The 20,875-nt window shown below is 37.4% G+C and overlaps 1 protein-coding gene across 1 annotated transcript in view; it reads right to left on the bottom strand.

Moving 5' to 3' along the window:
* Window positions 1–1,960: 1,960 nt before the first annotated feature.
* The window catches only part of LOC140243637 (uncharacterized), a 48,508-nt gene continuing 29,593 nt past the window's right edge, over window positions 1,961–20,875 (bottom strand). Inside the window, exons 13-19 of the mRNA XM_072323302.1 lie at window positions 20,192–20,382; window positions 18,821–18,945; window positions 15,363–15,455; window positions 12,634–12,802; window positions 8,926–9,162; window positions 5,802–5,852; window positions 1,961–2,239 (exon numbers count right to left, since the gene is read on the bottom strand). Coding sequence (XP_072179403.1) covers window positions 1,961–2,239; window positions 5,802–5,852; window positions 8,926–9,162; window positions 12,634–12,802; window positions 15,363–15,455; window positions 18,821–18,945; window positions 20,192–20,382 — 1,145 coding nt within the window. The remainder of the gene's footprint in view (window positions 2,240–5,801; window positions 5,853–8,925; window positions 9,163–12,633; window positions 12,803–15,362; window positions 15,456–18,820; window positions 18,946–20,191; window positions 20,383–20,875) is intronic.

Below are 20,875 nucleotides of genomic sequence, written 5' to 3'. Positions count from 1 at the left end.
AACTGTTATGTTCAACTCTGGAATAATCTCATGCTATAGCACACAGGTAATTTAATTTCATATCAATCAGTCATGCACACTGTAATATTTTTCAAGGTTTGTAAAAGGGATTCATTATGACCTAATCCAGAAATCTTGTCCACGCCACATGTACCTCTGTACACACAATAACATTTCTAACATCAATGGATTGAACAATCAAGCTAAACTTACCTTCACCATACAAACAATGCACATTACCACAGAGCTCATGGCTAGAAGGTTATGCACAAGTGTTTAAGGTTTACAGAGAGAGAGAAAATAATGATGGCTTGGACATCACAAGCTAGGATGTAGCTCACAAATTTAACAGACTGAAGTGGCCAAAAGACTACCTGGGTATTTGTGGCAAGATGACACATATATCCAGTCTTCTACAGTTAACTTTCCATTCTAACAGCTCAAGATCTGACTGCTATAAAGTGAGAGTTGTGTACTCTATCCACAAACACACACACAAAGAGACATGCCTTCTGCACAACTACACTGTAGTAACATCCCTGGACAGAAACCAGGCCAAGAATTTCTTTTATCCATTACGCTCATACGGCGATATGCTGAAAATCTCAAAAACACCCACACAAGGAGAATGACGTCCCTTTCACAAGATCCAACTATGCATACATTTAATTAGAATTATCATTTTCAGTGCATTTAAAAGAGCTTTTGTTTTAAGATTTCGTCTTCCAAGAGCTATTGCACATTGAGTTGTTGTTGCAATGTGCTGAGGTGCAGAAACCAGTGACATGAGTGATATCAACAGCCTAAACATGTAGCAGCATTAAGAAATGTATGTCCTGATGTAAAAATCTATCTACAGTATCAAAAATAGTTGTGCTATGATGTGATGTTGTGTTGTAGTTTTTTTTTTCAATCATCAAACACAAATTTACATGAGCCTGATGTTGCAAGTGTTTTCTTACCGTTTCATCATAAGACACATTGGCACATGATCTGACATAAAAATCATTGTTTTAAAAAACAAAAAAAAAATGGACTAATGTCTTGTGTTTTGGGAGATAAAAATGAATACATGTGCAGAAAATGTATAAAATGCTTGCACCGTACAATTTCTGCTGTAATAATTTCTCTAAAAAAAAAGAAGAAATAAAATACACTCAGTGACATAGTCTCATTACAGAAAGATACTGTGGCATGTGTATTCGGTGTCGATTAAGATTACTATCTTGACTATTCAGGATATACCAAATTATCTGGCTTCAACATGACATGATTTTGATCACCCGGGTCAATATCCATTACCTATTCAAACAAAAATCCTACAGGAACTATCTTTATTCCATCTTCACAAAAGCCTATGTGTGTGTGCAGTTACTAAAATTTGTGCCCAATTTTCTGATCACATAAACCACTGATATTTCAAGAATTCCGTATGAACTGTCTTTATACCATGCAATACAAGAGGCTGTGCATTGAATAATAAACTGTTGACCCATTTATCACTGACAAGGCATGAAAGCATGATTTCATTCATCATCAATGTATCAAACTGATGACAGTTACCTCAATAGTTTTCTATAAGTATATCTGGGATGTTGTGCATGTTTAGTACTACAAAGACCATTAAGATCTACATGTATTATCTCGAACTTCTTATTTCATACCAGGTATCACAGTGAGCTGTGCTCAGCAGGTTGATGAAGTATAAATGGGCACCCCACTATTTCAGAATCTAACAGCCTATGTGAAAACCAGTCACATAAATGAAAATACACGTATGATTTTCCATGTCATCATTTATCCAATGTTTCTGCAGCTGTATGAATTGAGATGCCGTTAGTTTTTGTGGGTAGTACCTTTTTCTTCTCTCTTCTCTTTGTTCACAAAGGCACCCACAAATGCATTGTTTCCCCATTTGCGTTTGTCCTCGGTTGGGTAGGCTCCGATCCTGAAAGACACATCATAGCTCCGTGGTCATCGTACACCTCTTCGTTGATGACGACGATGTCAGCGTTACGCCTCCTGGGCCCGAGTAAGACTGCGATGCTGTAATGTTCACGTTGCTGTTAACATTAACGCCCTGCCCATTGGTTGCCATGGCAGCGTGCCCTGAGATTGAGGGCGACATGACGCTGGCATTGTTGCTTGCTGTGTACGAGGCCGAGGTCTTGCGAGAAAGACCCGAAATCTTGCGGACGTTCCCCGCTCCATTGACTGGCCTCGTCTGTGACTCCAGTTGCTGTCGTGGGGAAAGGGAAAAGAACTGGTTACCATGACATAAATGAAAACTAGAAATAACTCAGAGATGACTTCAAGTCCAACTTTCAAACAAAAGATATGCTGTGTCTCTAAACCAGTTTGGAATATCAAGTCAATATTGACAATCAACAATAATATTAGGCAGGGATAGGCTACACAGAGATAACACAATGTCCAAGGTACTGGTCAAAATGTCTCATTTTTAAATGTCTTGACACTCTTTCACTGTCAATGTATCTATTGAGGGGTACATTCATGATGGTCCCTTACTATTCCTGAGCTTGTGTAACCAGCCATTGATTACTATTCTTGGCAGACCACATGAAATACTTAAAAAATCCTATAAATGGCAGAGGTAGTACTTGTGCCCATCCACACATAACTGCATTGTTTTCAGATTTGAGATTGAATAAAAGGTAAAACAATATCCCACCCTCTCTTCTCCATGGTCTGATGTAGCAATATGAAATAATACCAGTGAAAATCGGTACACACTTGCCATGTTGTATGTATTAACATAATCATTTCTCAGTCAACTTTCCTATTATTCCCCCTTTTTTTTTATAAAAGCATAATTTGTCTCTCTTAAAAACAAAGAGAAATGAAACTATCAGCGCATTTTGATTCCTTAAAAAGGTACATGTACCTGCTAACATTGTCTTCAACAAATATGTCATTCTGTTATAAAGTTCAATTTAGATTCTTAATCCCTTCACTTTGTCTTCGACTGTTTGGTAAATGAAGGTCACATGATATTGAATGTACTGTTTACCGTTGGGAGCAGTGATTTAAAAAATGTTCGAGCTGTTACATATTGTAGGTCAGTTGTATCACAAAACATCCTTCCATGTAAAAATTTTGCAATAAAGCCTAAAATTTTAGGGAGATATCACTATTTTTCTTACTAAATATCTGTAGACAGTTTAGTCTAGAAACAATTTTATTATATCTATTGTTCACATTTGTATATTCAAACATGGATTACAATAATTAAAACTTTTACATTGGTTGTTTCTATTCCTAACTCGCATTTTATTTTGGTGAATGGTAAATTATGCCTTTAAAGTGTCAAACTGAAGAGCAAAAACAGGGGGGTGTTTCATGAAACTTTTTGTCGGTGATATACACCGACAACTGTTAAAAGCTACTGAAATCCTTGCGTCTGATTGGCTGATAGCAAATTTGTCGGTGAAAACCTCCGACGAACTCGTTGATGAAACGCCCCCCAGATGATAGAAAGAGGAGAGAGAAAGTGGAAGGAATTCACAATCATTCACAGCAAAAACAAAGCTGAAAATTAGGAGAAAAAAAAAATCTACCTGTGGTGTTAACATTGACCTTATGGGACAAGGAAATCAGGAGAGAAGATTTCCCATTTTGGAATGTTGAGGGTGGAACCCATTTCCTTACAGTTCCTTACAGTTGGCATTTGCCAAATTTACCTATTTGGAAAAGAAGCACAAACTGTTGTCTCTTTTTCCTTGTAAATTTACCTCTACGGAAAGGAAGCACAAAATGTGGTCTCTTTTTTCTTTGTGACGACTCCTTTCTGTAATTCTGACATGAAATATCTTGTATGAATATACTGCTGCTATGCATCTAATTAAGGATATGTACCCTTGGAAAGATAGATCTTCAGTTAACGCTATAGCGTATCACATCCAAACAGTTTTGTGTGTATTCAACATGGGCTGTGAGGATTTTAATACCAGAAAAGGCTCATATTTCTCAAACTGTAAGGGTATATACTTTATTATACAGAGTGAAAGCTCAAAAATATGACCAAAATAAAAGATTTATGACAAAACATCACTCAATAAAAGGGCAAAAAAGAATAGACAAGCAAGAACCAGAAGTATCCATGCCATCAGAAATAATGACGAAGAACACCAAAATCATTACATACACTCTGTGAAGATGTACTATCATCCAAACTCAGAGCATCACTCAAACAGGTCATAGTATGTTCTGCCTCTCCTTACAGTCCCATTTATGCACACACACACAAGTTACATTTGATAGGGGTCTCTATTTCAAGGTCAAAAATGACCAACACAACACTCAAATGATTATCACAACATAATAATGTGACACTGATGATGGTATGTTGTTAATAGTTTGGTATGTTGTTAACAGTTTGGTATGTTGTTAATAGTTTGGTCTGGTTAAATGATACACTTCTCTAAACTTGTTATCGATCAAAAGTCCTTTGTTGAAACCTGTTGGGGAAAGTTCACAAGTTGTTATTGGTTACACTGAAAGATCACAGCAACAAGAAGCAAACATTCAATGCACAATGCCTCTAGGAGGGGTGCTGTATGAACATTTTCCCTGAAAGGAAGAAAAACAAAATCCTGCCTCCCCCTCTCCATTCACCACTGACTTAAACAAGGAGGTGAAGTCAATGTCTGTATTAATGTATTATAGTCCAGGCAAATCTGGGGGCAATATTGCTTTCACTGTCTTAAGAAATGACCATGGCTTTATAATGAAAATCAAGGTTGAAAGGAAAGCAGCCATTTAGTTTGACCCTTCTTACCTACAAAAATCCATTGTTTTGGGCACGTGTAAAATACACATTTTGTAAATCACACAGGGGTAAGAGCACAAAAACTTTCTTATTCCTTGATGACAGATGAAGTTTTGAAGCATTATGATGCTTTGATGTGCCCATTACATTACATGGAAGATGACAATGCTGTGCTTATTTCATTTTGTGTGTGTGATGACTTGCAGGAATTGCCTGATCAGGGAGGTTTCACCTCCCTGGCCTGATAAGGACAGAAAACAATGGACACAGTGAAACAGCTTGACTGATTTTGGTGGGGTAGTTTCTAGTGACACACAGTGTAATGCCATGTACTGTATCTTGAGAGCAATGAAATGCTCATGGGATAGTGATGCAATGACTGAACACCACTTTACTTCATGGAAGCTGCTGACAGATATATCTTTCAGCATATATCTTCCTGTGAGATATATTGACATAAAATCATCACAACCTTCTGGGAAGTATGTTCATACAAGCATTCCTCTAGTAAGGCACTCACTGAGTGGATTCACAACTAGGTGTACTGTTTGCAGCAAGCCAAATCATGTGATACAAGTTAACCAGCAGTTGTTAACCTGTTGAGGATGAGCTGGTTTTGCTGTAACACACATTTTTCATAGACACCTGCCTGAGTATACTTTGGATTAGTCTCCAATGGGTTAATGCCAACCTGGCTGTGGTAGATACAGCTACACTATATCTAATGTTTGTCCGATCTCACCTCAGCAACAAAGTAACCAACTTTTCTACCTCCATTCCATTGCACAAAATACATCTCCACATTGCATATACGTGGTAGAAAGTTCATCAAATCACTAATAAAATTGGGAATTTCTTATCGATGCCTGCAGTTAACTAATCTAATGGCAGGTTAAAACTCAATAACCATGACAGCAAATTTGACCGTCCTGGTGGCTTCATGCAAGCCTATTGACAACCCAGTTGTGAATCCACAGACTTGGTATAAAAAGTTAGTTGCCCTTTGACCTACTTCCAGTTTACTTGCTGGACTAGCTGAAGCGGGTTGTACTGAGGATGATGACTGCAGTAAATGTGGAGCAGAGAAATACACACACACTGCATGAAATTAATAAAGGTCAGAATGTCAAAACCAATGATGGAACATATAAAATGAACATAATGTCATGTGCTTCAGATGGGAAATGAGTGTTACTGAGTACTTTTCTAGAATCAGCTTCAGGATTAAGTATATGACTCTAGTCTGAAAAAGTTAAGAGTTGTCATTTTCGGACTTCGACAAAACCTAAGAAAATATTTGTGGCATGAATACTCTAAGTGACAATTTCAAAACTGTCATTATGAAAGCCAAATAAACTGATCACAACACTCATGAAAATTTTTACGTGAAAATTTCAAGTAATCATCCTCAAAACCAAATGAATGATGTTACTGTAAAAGTGGAAATTTTTGCGCATTTCGCGCAACCAGAAACTAGCGGGAAAATAAAAGCACACAAATATTTTTGCTTGCTATATATGTTCCAGTAATTGATATCTTGATTCCGCAGAATTAAAAGCATGTGGGACTCTTCTTACCCGCTGAGGGCGCAAAATTAGTCTTGCAAAAACATTCGCTTTTACAGTAAATAAAAATAAAAACCAAACTACTTTTCAAGTGCTTCAAGGATAGAGAGGACATGTTTGCCGCCAATATCAGGATCTGACATGGCACCTACATTGATTCAGCAAACTCTGTAAAAACTCTGGAAATATCTACCAAAATTGTAGTGTCCTGCTTCCTCAAGATGTAGATTATTAAAATGACAAATTATATAAGTTGTGAGCAAGATTTACATAGCACAACAAAATAGTGAAAAGCAACTCTTCTTATTTTCAGCAAAAGTAGCCAAATAATAGGAAGGAAATGGAAAAGAAAGGGACCAGAAAGGGATGAAAATATGATGAAATTTTTATAGTGGGCTCGTAAAGAAATTACAAGTATGAAGTAACCATGTGGAACTGCCCCATCCACCTTGCAAAATATTTACTGAACGCAATCAAACATTCTGATGAAATTTCGCAGCAAATATATTTGTGCAATTATGAATAGGCTCTAGATATTGCAAATAACATTTCAGCAGTTTGGATTTTGAAGCACACATTTTGTAAACTTTGGAAGCACATTCAATTAATTACAAATTGGAGAAATGGAAAGAAAATTCCTTCATCTGATATATATGCAATACTGTGCTATAACAATTTTCATGAACAATACAAATGAATTATAGATTTTTAAACATATCTTTGCATGCAAATATATAAACACAAACAAACAAAACAGAGAAAGAAAAACTTGGCACATAACTGTGTAGGTAATAACGACTAAATCATCAAATACTACACTACTGAAAGAAAATTTATACAAACACAACTGCTAAATGCTCTGCACAATGTCTACATGGAACAAATAAAGCCATTCTAACACTTTGTACAAAGACTATAAGCAGTTTTAAACAAAACTCAAACATCATGTTAGGACAAATGGTAATAAGAATCATAAAACCTTTGTGAATTCATTAAATCATTGCTGGGGTGACTAGACATTGTATCTACAAAATGTCAAACGTTCAGGAGAGCAAAGAAACATGGCGTCCAAAGCACTGTAGTGAATGGGAGAGCCTATCCTTTGACATGCCATGGTGGCTTCATTTTTGGAGTAAGAAAGTTGGGATTTTCACCCAAATTTCAGATGCAAGGTCTTGTCACCCCAGCGATGAAATATACCACTCTAAAAGGGTTTCACTTTCGGGGGGGGGGGGGGGGGGGATAGGGGGGAGGGAGGGGGTGGAAATGGGTCATAATCAGACATTTAAATAAAAAAAAAAAATCTAATAACACGAGTACAATCTATGAACAAGGGGAGAAAACCATAAATTGTGCCTATGACATAACCCCTCCCTCCCCCCCCCCAAAAAAAGAAAGTAAATGGAAAAGGACCAATTTCTCAACATGGCAACAATCTAGAAATACATAAGGAAAATAATTGGATTGATTTTTGACACGGCCCATAAGACTCAATGAATGTTACACAATTTGAGGAAAGCAAGAGTATCACTCTATCAATCTTTATTCATTGTTCGAATCCTTATTCAAGGTAAACATTCTTGTGGAATTCAACTAGATAGCAAAGTAATGTACTACTGGTGGCAAGGGGAGTCCTCATCCATATTTGCGCTGGAAAAGATGCTACCAAAATTGAGAAATGAATAAACAAAAATAGATAGATAAAAAAATTAATAAATACATAAATAAATAAATAAATAAATAAATAAATAAATACATAAATAAATAATCAAATAAGTAAATAAATAAATGAATGATGGATGAACTTCTGGCACTGCTTGGGACAAGCCTGTCTAGTTAAGACTGTAATCAAATTTGATTTTAAAAAATATATATTTTTAAGAAATCTGATTTTTGAAGTTACATGTATGACATGTCATCATCTTTCAAACTACATGCATGCTGCTGCAATAACAACTTGGCAATCGGTGTTATGAACTCCCTGATATAAAGCAAAGTCTGAGTCAAATATTCTAAACTCTAGCTTGTATATTTTTTCAGGGAGAAAACAGGCACTGATGAGCGAACAGTAATGAAAAGTACCCCAGCACATGCAACAAAGAAAATGAAGAATATGTGAGACAAAGGAATAATATCTGGATAGTATAGGGTGAAGAAGTAAGAGCTCTCAAAAGGTCAGATACAGCTTTTGAATATTTTCATATTCTGCATTCAAACATATGAAAAACACTTTAAATCTATCACATCTATGGTTCATTCAAATTACAATGATAAAGACAGGTATTTATTTTCCAGATATTATAAATGTAATAGTAATATATTATATCTTTTTTTAATCATCTAAATATGAATCCGTCAAATGTGTCAATGTAGCATTGTGTAATATTCAATAACTGTATCCAGCCTCACACACCTATATCAATCAGGGAAAGCTACTAATCTGTATATGAGTGATGAAAAAGTATCAGGTGATTGTGAAGATAGCGATATTTAGATTAGGAGAGTGAGAATGGGACAGGAGTGTGAGAGGAAAAAGATGCGGAGATGGACGAAGGGAACCCATCCACATACCACTAGAGGCGAACCCATGACCCCATCACCCATTGCAGACCCATGCTGAGATGGCTGGGGTGTGAGGGCCACGGAGTAGGGGTGCTGTCTGCCGCCCTCTGGTGACGGACTGGTCCCATCGGCCATACCTTTTGTCCTCCCCCGCTGCATCAACTCCGCTTCTTGGTTGCTGACCTTTGGTGAGGTCGGCGAGGGAAGGTCACTCGGGGTCACAGGGTACGTGGTTGTTAAGCCAGACTACGAAACGGGGTTGTGGGGGTGTGTGTGGGTGTGGTAATTCATAAATGACAATGACACATTTGTTGAACATACAGTGATAAAACATATAAATATAATCAAACATGCATGTCTATAGAGGTAGGGTTTTGATGGAGTGATCAGCACTTTATACAGAAGCATCATTTTGTCTAGAGTGAGGTCAATGACTAAAGCCCCAAGAATACTGTAAAACATGATATTTTCGCAGCATGAAATTTTCGCGAATTGGAGCCGACAGCCTTTTTGCAGCATGAGTTGCCTCTCACATTCAATGCCTATAGCGTAGACAAGAACTTTCACATGCATTTTAATTTTGCAAATCTTGGCTCTCACAAAATTCGCAAAATTAAAATGCACGCGAACATTCCTCGTTTTACAATAGTCTGGACATGAATCAACAAACCTTGTCGTTTCCACTTCCACTTCCACACTAAGTACATTGATCACATACATGTAATATGTGCACAGCTGACAACATAGCTACTTGTACAACTCTCTCTCACGAAGGGTGAGTACATGTAACAATGTTCACAACTAGTCTCACTGGTAAAAAAAATATACAATAAATGGACCATGAGGAAGAAAAAATAATGACAAAATAAATGCACTCTGATCTGATGTTTTGGACAGTTTTCACCACATCACTTCCGCATGCAAGAATGCTAGTTACAATACTTTGGGTATGACCAGTAAAATTCTGTTTTGAAAAGAAATGACTGATCTAAATTGCTGCATATTTTCATCACATGCATGCACTTGAATATGATTAGTCATATATCGCAATTCTTGTACATGAGTTATGATTGCACTCTGTAATTCATTAAAGAAATAAATAAATCATACTCCACCAGAATTCTCCACAACATATCTGTTTTGTTTTGTTTCGTCTGTTTTGTTTTGTTGGGTTTTTTTTTGGAGGGGGGGGGGGGGGCATAAGTCAATAAGCTTTTAGACATGTACTTTTTCTTTACTTTCATGATATAGAATTATTGGAAAAAGGGGGGGGGGGTGGGAGAGAAATTATGTCTACCTTTAAGCTTTATTTTCAGGGATATCAAAATTTTGATGACTGAGAGAAAAGTTCACACAAATATTTTACTTCATGCCTGCAGCCACATACATAGTATACAAACTACACAACGGTGTGCTGTGGAGGGAAGAGAATAGATGTACACACATACTTACATAAATATTCCAACATGTCAACTGAAATATGCAAATATTATGGCATTTAAAAAAAAAGATTGAAAGTTACAAATAAATTTAATTCTTAATCGCTCTAAATACAGGTAGTTGCTCCTTCACATAGAATATGTTGCTTGGTGGAAAAGACAGTTTTGTTCTTGTGTTTGTATTTTTTTTTTTGTAAAGGATTATTTCTGGCATACAAAAACTCAGTTATGTTCATTAACTCATTAACATTTGGATATATATGGGATGATTAATCTAAAAATCATATCTACAAGATAGATCATCACCTTGAGCAGTTTCCATACTCCAAAATTCAGAAAATAGTACACACTTTTTTTTGTCTGTGTATTTGTATTTTGTAAAGAAATACAACCTGTACATAATGTTGCTGGATCTTCAGTCTACACTATGCCTTAAATTTGGTTCATAAAATTTTATGGCTCCACATACACGGATGCTGCACATTAGGAATACTTGAACTACCTGTTCCAGTAAGAAACCCATCTGTCAATAGTGGCATGTTGTCACAACTCCAAATGGAGAGAAGTTTCACAAAGCCAATTGCCTTAGATCTTTGACAACTATATGGTGATGAAAGATATCTCATAGATATGACTGTTTTGCAGAGCAAAACATTTATATGGTTAACCCTAAAGGGGCCGGGCTTTTTTGGCTATGCTCAGGCCGGGGGGGGGGGGCGGATTCCGCCCCCCCCCCTGAGATCTCGGCCATCGGTGGCGCGATCGCGATGAAATTTTGCATGCGTGAGACCTGCGTCATAATCTACAAGATTGTGTCATAAGATTTTTTGAAACAATCAATTTCTAATTTTAATTAATTAATTATGCAAATTAAGCTCAAGATCATATTTTAGCCTAATTAAAAGCATTGAGAGTCTAATTTTTGGTCTGTAAATCTGTTGCAGCATATTCAACGATTGTACATCACAAAAACGTCCAAAATTCATTTCAATTCTTATGTATTTTATTGTTTTCAGAATTTCTTATGTATTTCCTTGTTTTTCAACTTTTGTTTTTTCTTTGTTTTTTCATTGGAAATTGTCATTGACCACTTTTCTACCATAATTAGCACAAAACTAATCAATGAAAGTGATTAATTGTAAAAATAATCAGGTTTTTATGACTTTCACGACAGAGCACTGTTTTCCATAGGAAATGTACACAAAATCACAAAATTGTGCCCGTTTTGGGGCGACATTCCGTTACAAAAATGGGCGTGGCTTCGCAAAAGTACGCGCGGACGTCGCAAATTTGGTCTCAAAAGTTGCGCGAGACTTGAACAAACAAAGTCAAGAAGCCTCGCGACGAGGCCTTCTCGCGTAACAGAATTATAGCGCGAAACGTCGAGGGGGGGGCGGATTCCGCCCCCCCCCGGCCCTTTTAGGGTTAAGGAGGCTTAACTTGATGTTTAATGCACCATTATATAGACATCCATCATGAAACTTTCTGCCTACTTTCACAGCTGACTTAATTTGTTAGATGCTTTTGTCATTAATTTCATGCTGGTAGTGGAAATAAATGACTAAATCAAGGCATGGACTATTTATTTCTTTCGGAGATTGTGATCCATTTGTTACAAATGATATGTGCATTTGCTTGGGATCCTCCAGAACATACAACCAGAGTTAGAATTTAGTGTGAGTGTATGTTAGCATGTCATGATATTCAAAGAATATACATGTATGTAAGTACACGTACATGGAGGTTGAAAAATTAAAGGGAAAAAAAAAAAACTCATAAAGAATGATTAGTAAAAGGAATAGATGGTTTATCAAATGAAATGTGTTGTATATACAGTCCCACATATGATGATATATGTTTGCAGACTAAACCACTCTCATCACCATCACCAGAGGCATATGACACCTATATATCCCAATCCATCAACTTGTGCTACTGTGCATATAAATGAAAAAACAAAACAGAACACACACCAGCACTTGGCAAGGGTATATATATATATATATGTGTGTGTGTGTGTCTTTCATAATTGTTCCATATGTTTGTGCAATTTTGTGTGTGTGTGTGCATATGATGTGTATCATAAATAGATGTATGAATTATTACACAGTATACAAAAATATACACATGCAAGTGATTTTGGCAGTATTGATCTTCCTCTTGAGCAAGCTCAATGGAGAGAAGGCTTTGAACTGAGTAAACATTGTATAATCCCATCCACTCATTCCTCCAAGCGGGCTGTGGATGATGATAGAAGTCAATATAACTGTTGCCTTACCCTGAGAGGTACCTTGGGGTCCGCCCCGCCCAGCTCCGAGTTACTGCCCACTCGGACACTACCACTCCCATTGACCACTACGCCACCTATGGGTGAGTACTGGTACTGGACGTTGGGCGTTGGTCCGTTGGTGGAAGCAGCCTTGAGATTCTCCTCCTCCTCCGTACCCCTTTAAAAGTCAGATGTGAAGGAATGATTGACCAATGAGAATAATGCCATGGTTGTTGAATTTCATGATCTGTAAACACTGCACAAAAAACGTGAATACTCACAATGGTGCAGTATTTACTTCTGTACAACATTTGAGAACAGCACAAGAAATCCATGTGCACTAAGATTGAATACTGCTCATATTCTGTTTATCCATTGCAATATCATTGTATGTCAAAATGTGCACAAGTTTCGCTGTACCTGCAGACGATTCTATATGAAATGCAAGTCATAGACTAAACCATCACGTACCCATCTTGTCTCTTTTTAGCGAACGCACACAATAACAACTTCATGTCTGCTCCCACTTCAACATAGCATGTCATGTTTGAAACCTTTGTACATCTTCACATAAGAAAATGACAAACACACACACATGACTGCAATGAAAGGAAACAATGTTTTCATAGCATTTACAATCAACATCATGCATAGTAAGAATAAATCAAATCAGCCAAATCCTCCTCCTGCAAATTTCATTTGAGGCTACTCATGGTTCACTAAAAGTTGTGATGTAAACTTCCGTGATTCCCCTACTGCACAGCTATTGCCTCAGCTACATGTATACCGGTAATACAAGGCTAAATACAACACCTTTAATTCTATAACATCATCACAGAAACGCACTGATTTTGAAGAAGCTATAACCATCCCCATCATAATGTCCATCTTTGTCAAATTACTTGATTTCAATTTGAAGTCAGCTGCATACAGGTTAAAAATGAATTTAATACATGAATCCTATTTCAGCCATTGATGCTAGAAATCATCTTTCATGCAAATGCTTGAACCTGTCCCAGCTGAGAAAAGAGCCACCTTGAACCAGTCAGACAAAAAGATGCTTGCTGAGACTTTGTCATGCTTAGATATAAGTGACCACTGGCTTTACACTAAAACAAGGCTCTTGCTTCAGTCAAAGACTTTCATGCCAAGTTTGTGGTATACATTTCAGTGAAAGCGCACACAGAGCTAGCAGCCATAGTGGTATCTACATTAAATCAACTAAGAAGGAGGATAACCTATAGTCAGAACAAAAATATAATTTCAAAATCTTTTTTTTTTCTTTTTTTTAATCAAGCAAGAATAACTTTTTCACGCAAATTTTTCATTTTACGCACTATGGATATGTCATTCATCAGGAGGTATTAGTGTAGATTTAATTCATGGTATGATGTGCATATCAAATGAACATCGGTACAACTGCCACAAACATCAATTCTAGTTTTATTTGTGGGAAAAAAAGGCAATTCACAAATGACAAACAGGTCACAATTTATTTTGCTAAAAAAAAATAAATCCACTTCTTCTCATACGTATTTCCATCCATAAGGCTGTGTTGCAAGGAAATTAATGAAAAATAGCAATAGTAAAAATCCTGCAAAAAGCATGTAATTTTTCATTAAACTGGACATCTGTCCTGTTATTTGTCCAACCTAGTACACGAAGAGCAATGAAGTCTGAATGTACATGTACATTTTATAATCCACAAAGAATTTCAATTCACGGCATCAAACTTCAAGGTATCTGTATGCTGTAATAAAAATTGATGTCTGATTATCACCTACATTTATAAAGTCTTTTCATATAAACACAATAGAGAGGCTCAGATCTAACAACGTGCGCAGAGACTTTAGTGGACAGTTTGAGGGAGAAAAATATTATTGGAATTCATTTTACTCAGCCGTCACAAAGTTCCTTCACACTTCCATTTCCTAATGCGGTCTGGTTGTTTCCAAATGTAACTTCTTATGAGTAAATATTGTAAATGCAGTCAGTATAAGAAGCTCACTTTCAACAGAATGCTGCATTACAGGTGTTATTCAGTTAAAACTGTGTTCAAGACAGAAGTAGAAACTACTTCATGTCTGAGATAGTTAGATAAAGCACTAAATTGCACACACACTATAAAGTAGTCCTCCACCACACACACGTTGATAGTATTAGGGTAAAAGAAAAGCTTTATTACGTTTTTGTCTTTATATGCAGAATCAATGAATGGCTGTTTGTTATAATCAGCACCAAAATATCTTAGACAAACACAGAACATGCCTAGCATGAATTTGTTACCTCAAACCAAGCACCAGTACAATGCTAACTGAGACTGAAAGACAAGAATCAACTTATGATGCATGAAGCCAAAGCCATCAAAGTCAAGTGCAGGCTTTTGTCGGTATCTTTGTTAAGTCCACAAAGAGATCTATGGGCTGGCACTGCCTGGAATCAAGCCTATTACTTCCAAATATGGCACCACAAACATCGACAAACAGACGTACAGTGTGGAGGTGACTGTTATTATAAAGAAGTCCTCAGGACCGGCAGTTTTCTTTCGTTACATCAAAATTGCATTATAAATGAAGGGAATTTGCACCATAGACTTTAATGATGATAATATTGGGAGCTGAATTGTGAACTCAAAGAACTCTATTCCAGAGGTCTCTGTAGCAACATGTGTCTCAGCTTCTGTTTGAAGTGTAATAAAGTCATTTCAATCTAGGACACAGGGAGCTACGAAAACTTACACATTCCGCATGCTAGAGAACTGTTTGCTGACCCTTTTATGTTCCACACGCAGAGGAGCATCGCTGGAGGGCGGGGGCAGTGAATTGTGACGTCTAGGGTGGGGAGAACAGGTGGAGACAGAGTGCAGAGAGGAGAGTGGTAGTGGACAGTGGTAGCAGGGTCAGGGGTAGAGGGTGGGAAGGTAGGAGGCAGAGATAAGAGGTGGGAAGATAATGGATAGGGGTACAAGGCAGGGGTTAGAAAATAAAAGGTAAGTGGGAAAGGTCAGAAGGTAAAGAATTGAGGGGGGTTGGAGATAGAGGAGATGGGAATAGGGGATATGATAAGAGGTAAGGGATGGGGGTTAGAAGATTGATGTTTGGAGGAATAGGGATGGGGGAGGGGCAGAAATTTGTGAATGGGGGCAGAGGTGGGGAAGAGACCATAGGGAAGAAGGGAAGGGGGTGGGTGTAGGGGTTAGAATGTAGAGGATGACGGATAGGAATAGGGTTAGAAAGTAGAGGATAAGGGATTGTGGATAGGAATAGGGGAGGGTAAAAGGATAGGGGTAGAGGTCAGGGAATATGGGTAGGAGGAAGGGATTGAACAGTCATCCAAGAATCAAGGGGTCAGTTTGGTGACCAATAAGAAGATGACAGAAAAGGAGGAAGGAAAAACATCACCGAGAAAGTTGGCAGGGCGGGGTGGGGTAAAAGAAAAGAGGGATGAAACAACCAGACATACAGATTCACAGTGGAGTTTGTAAAATACCTTCCTTTGCTCTACTACTACAATTTTGTTTCTTCCTGACAAAGGAAAGAGTCAAGACGTTCCCACATTGGCACCACAGGATTACGGGAGTACAAGAAAAGATGCAAGCTCAAAAAGCATGACAAGGAATATCTATTAAGTCTTTTAAGTAATGGAAATTATATCCAACAGATATAATCCAAATTTGCATTTTCTTGACATTTTAAAGGTATTTAGATGACAAAGCTGAATTACACTGTATAAACTTCAGGTTTGTGTTTAAGATACACAAAAGTGATATCGTTAAATGGCTGAAATTGATACTGTGCTACATCTTTTAGTAAATCCAAGTAATAAATATGTACTAAATATAACTGAAGAAAAAAAAAATGAATAACAGGAAGTTAAATTCCGCATGCTACTTGCCAAATGTTAGTATAGGGCAAAAGAAAAAAAATATTTAACCATTAATTCTAAGCAGGCATTGCATAATTTCCTGAATTCAAGTGTTAAAATTCCATCATGCTTTAGATAAGATTAGTTCATGAAAGTTAATCTGAGCAGGATGAAAGAATCAACCCTATTATTGCATATCCAAGTTAAAGCATATTACCAATGAATTGGTTTGTTCAATTTCATGATTGAGGGGAGCAAGTGTAATGAGTTTTCTTCTTTTTTTTTCTCCAATATGCACATCATGATCTTATTCTTGCTACATTTTGATAAGAATTTCCTCTAATTTACTGGGGAAGAGTAGTTAATGAAGGAGCAATTTCAGTCAGTTGGGAGAAGGTAATACTTTTCTGCTCAGTAGGTAATGAAGCGAGCAAGATGAAGTGATAAGAAGGCGTGTTACCAGGAAGCGTGACAGGGAGAAGGAGGAAATGGATAGCAGCGAGGGAGGAGGGGGATGTGGGGAGGATGCAGGAACAACGTGCGCTCAAGCTTGCCAAAACATTTACGCCCTATCTCCTGGCATGGTTATCTCAGCGGGCCAAACATCATAAAGAAATAACAAGGGGGGAAGTATCACATGAAATCACATCCTACCAATCAGAATTACATGTGCTCTACTTCCCGGATGCCTCAAACATCATTAGCCTATGTTTCCTCCAATCTAATAATAGTGAGTACATCCCACTAGCAATCAGATTGACACTATTAGAATGACCTGAAATCTATTTCATGTATATAAAGGACAAAGAAAGAAATCAGAAACAATTTATTATGTAAAGTGAGGTAACTTAGTTATTTTAGTCCCTTCAAGGAAAAAAAAAAATAATTTGGAGGTCAATTATTTCTTTCTTGTACAATATCACAGGAAAAGAGAGTTGGAATTGAACTGAAGCCACATATATTCCACCTTCTGACTACACATAGCTATAGATCTTCATATGAGCATCACTATGACATCATTAATTACTTTCTCTGATGCTCATGAAAGTGTTAGGGCTGTGAAGGTTTTACTCAAATATGCTGCCAGGCCTAGGAACGCAAGCGGGTGTGCTTTCGCCATGCAAGCAATCCATATGTGTACTTTGTTAATGTGGGGAGGAATATAACTATGACGCAGCCACCATAAACAAACAAACAAGAATATCACAAGAAAAAGTAATACAACATCATCATAATTCGATAAAACATGTCACCACCAAAACTGTCCATCGCAAGATGGGAGTAACTTGAGATAATGACTTGCATGTCAGGTGAGAGAGATGAGACTTCAGTGTTGAAGATATTGTCATAACCCGCATTTTCAATTCTTTGCTGACACATCAAAATATCTTTCAAATGACTACCACATCTTGTGACCATCAATATGACATTACATCAGCCCGACACTTGTAGATTTCAGTCAAAGTCCTTGCAGAATGGAAAAAAAAAGGGGGGGGGGGGCAAATAAATTATTGCCAGCAAATTCAACATTTCTCTGCTGGAAATTACAGTTACTCCAGTTCTCTGTCCTGGATGTGAAAAAAAGGTTAATGGTTGACCCCTGCACGGGATGTGAAAAAGTCATCAGCAATCAGCGATGCATGCATATGAACTGTAATGTAAGTTAGGTGGCGCAAAGTGTTCATTGCCAGTGATCTCAACGTAACAAGTGAACTCATTCCCATGCATATTAATCTTGACTTAAATATCAAAAATTATCATGCATGCAGACACCTTATACATGCCTTGGGATATGGAAAATTGCTGAGATTAATAGTAACTATAGCTATATTGCAAGTTACTACAATCCTGATACAATATGAAACAGGAGAATATCAAAACCACTGTTAATCCTCTAATAATCTACACACTTGTATTTTGTGTCTGAACTTGATTTGTTACATTGTATGTTTACAAGTTGGGCTTCTTTCAGTGCTTACAAATGAAATTAAAATATTAAATCTGTCTTGCGCTATTGATGTAACACTAACAGATTGTTAATTTTGAACACTTTCATCCGATAACCTGATGTAACCACGCAAGTAATCATCAATTTATCAATGCCAATCTTAAAGCTCATTTTGCTTAAATTCTGTTTAATGCTTTTATGTCAATCCAATCTGTTCACTTCAAATATTTGCAAAGTGGACCACTTCTACACATGACTGCAAGGGCAGTAAAATTACAATCTTCCTTTTGCTGTAACAAATATAACTGCTTTAATCTTGGTTTTGGGAGGGGGTGCAGGGAGTTAGCAGAGTGCCTATAATAAAAGACCCTCCAGAATGCCTACCTGAAATTGCCCTCCTCATCGTAGTGAATGTCGACGTTCTTTGGAGGCTGCAGGAGTTTGTACTTGGTGTCTGTCACTTTTTCTGTCTCTGTGTTTGGCATCCTGTTCCTCTCGTCCATCATGACCTGTTACCAAAAAATATTTGTCGTTAACAATCTGTCATTATATTCCACATACTAAGAATCTTGCTATAGGATTGGTCAAGAGCTGATCACGTGATAAAGCGTAGTTTTGCCCATCACATCACCTGAGAATAAGAGTTCGTTACACTCTATGATGATAGTCATTTTGTTTCGCTAATCTCTTGGTCCACACAGTCCTAACTCGTGATATAACTTACAGTTTGGAGTACGCGCGAAATAAAAGTGCGTTGCACTGTGGTCTATCAGTTTGACCTGGGTCAAATGATAGACCACAGTGCAACATACTTTTATTTCGGTGCCACGCGCAGGGTGCGGAGCAAATTCGTTTTTGTCATCTACACGCATACGTCTAAAGTAAACTACGTAGCCTAAAGCCCTAAGGATACCTTAAGACAGCTAACAACGGTTTCAGATGTGGAATAAAATGGGAATATCTAGGATCCTAGATGTGGAATATAAAGCAAATAATCAACTTTTAGTTTCAGGCAATGAGACAAACTATCACTTCCTCCGCGATCTGAATGTGTACGCTATCTTTCCTCAGCTGCGCTTCGGAAAGATAGCTACATCCAGATCGCTTCGGAAGTGATAGTTTGTCCCATCACCTTCACCAACGTTGATTATTTGCTTATTATCTGTCAATGACATATCTTCTTCACAGTGCACATGGAGGATGTACATGTGTTACCACTTTCTGTGTCACAATAGACAAGAGTACATCAGATCACTCAAGAACAGATGGCACAGAGGGTGGTCCCATCTGTAATCATTCTTTCGCCAGAGTTGACTCACAAACACTGAGATATACTGCAAAACCAGAAATTTTTGCATGCATTTCAAATTTGCAAGAGCCAAGATTCATGAAATTTAAAAGCACCAAAAAGTTCTTGTCTACACTATATGCACTTAATGCCAGTGGCAATTGACAAGAAATTTCATGCTGAGAAAAAGGCCATCGGCTCCAATGCATGAAAACTTCATGCCATGAATATTTCTGGTTTGACTACTTACTACGAAAAAAAAAACAACTTAGCACCTCAATTGACTTTTGAAAAATGACTTTATAAACTGTATGATACTGATACCTTATTACACATGTATGAAATGGGAAGGAGTACAGTGTACAACAAATTTAAAAAAAGGAGTAAATAACACAAACATGACATAATACATCATGGCTGTTCCCCTAATTTGGCAGGAAATGGTTACCATGGCGACTGCATCATACCTTGAGAGGGTTGACTTTCATGTGCTCGGCAGGCAGCTGGTTGCGGTTGACTGGTTTGGGTTGCTGGTTGTTCTGCTGGGCTCCGATGTGACCGATACCGGCGGCCATGGCACGGGATGTTGAATTAGGCTGGATGTAACAGGTGTCTGTCTCAAGACCCTTTAGCTTGGCCTGCACTCGATCTGACTCACCTACAGTGGCAACAACAACATATGAAAGAATCAAACTAACAGCACGACAAATGAAGTATTGAAGCATGCTAATTAAGCCAAAATTTTCCATATATTTTCTTCCAATCTTCATAGTCACCCCCCTCTTTAAAGGGTGTATACAGTTCTGGTTGAGGTGAGGATTTAGCTTTTAATGATTTGCGAGATAATCAGAAACAACTCTATAAGATGTCAAAGAGCATGCAATTCTAAGGGGTATCAAAAGTTTATTTGATGAAAATCGGTTTTGAAATGGCTGAGATATCCAAAAACAAGGTGAAACAAAGAGATCCTAATAACAGGCGTGGCTTGTCGCCTTTTATTATCATCACTTTTTTGGATATCTCAGCCATTTGAACACCAATTTTCATCAAATAAATGTTGAATCCTTCTTAAAATTACATGCTCTTTCAAATTTCATAAGAGGTTTCCCATTATCTCACTTAGGAATGTTCAAAACATGAACCCCACCTCA

Source organism: Diadema setosum, chromosome 20, assembly GCF_964275005.1.
Source record: "Diadema setosum chromosome 20, eeDiaSeto1, whole genome shotgun sequence".
Lineage (NCBI taxonomy): Eukaryota > Metazoa > Echinodermata > Echinoidea > Diadematoida > Diadematidae > Diadema > Diadema setosum.
This window is presented reverse-complemented; position numbering and strand designations above follow the sequence as displayed.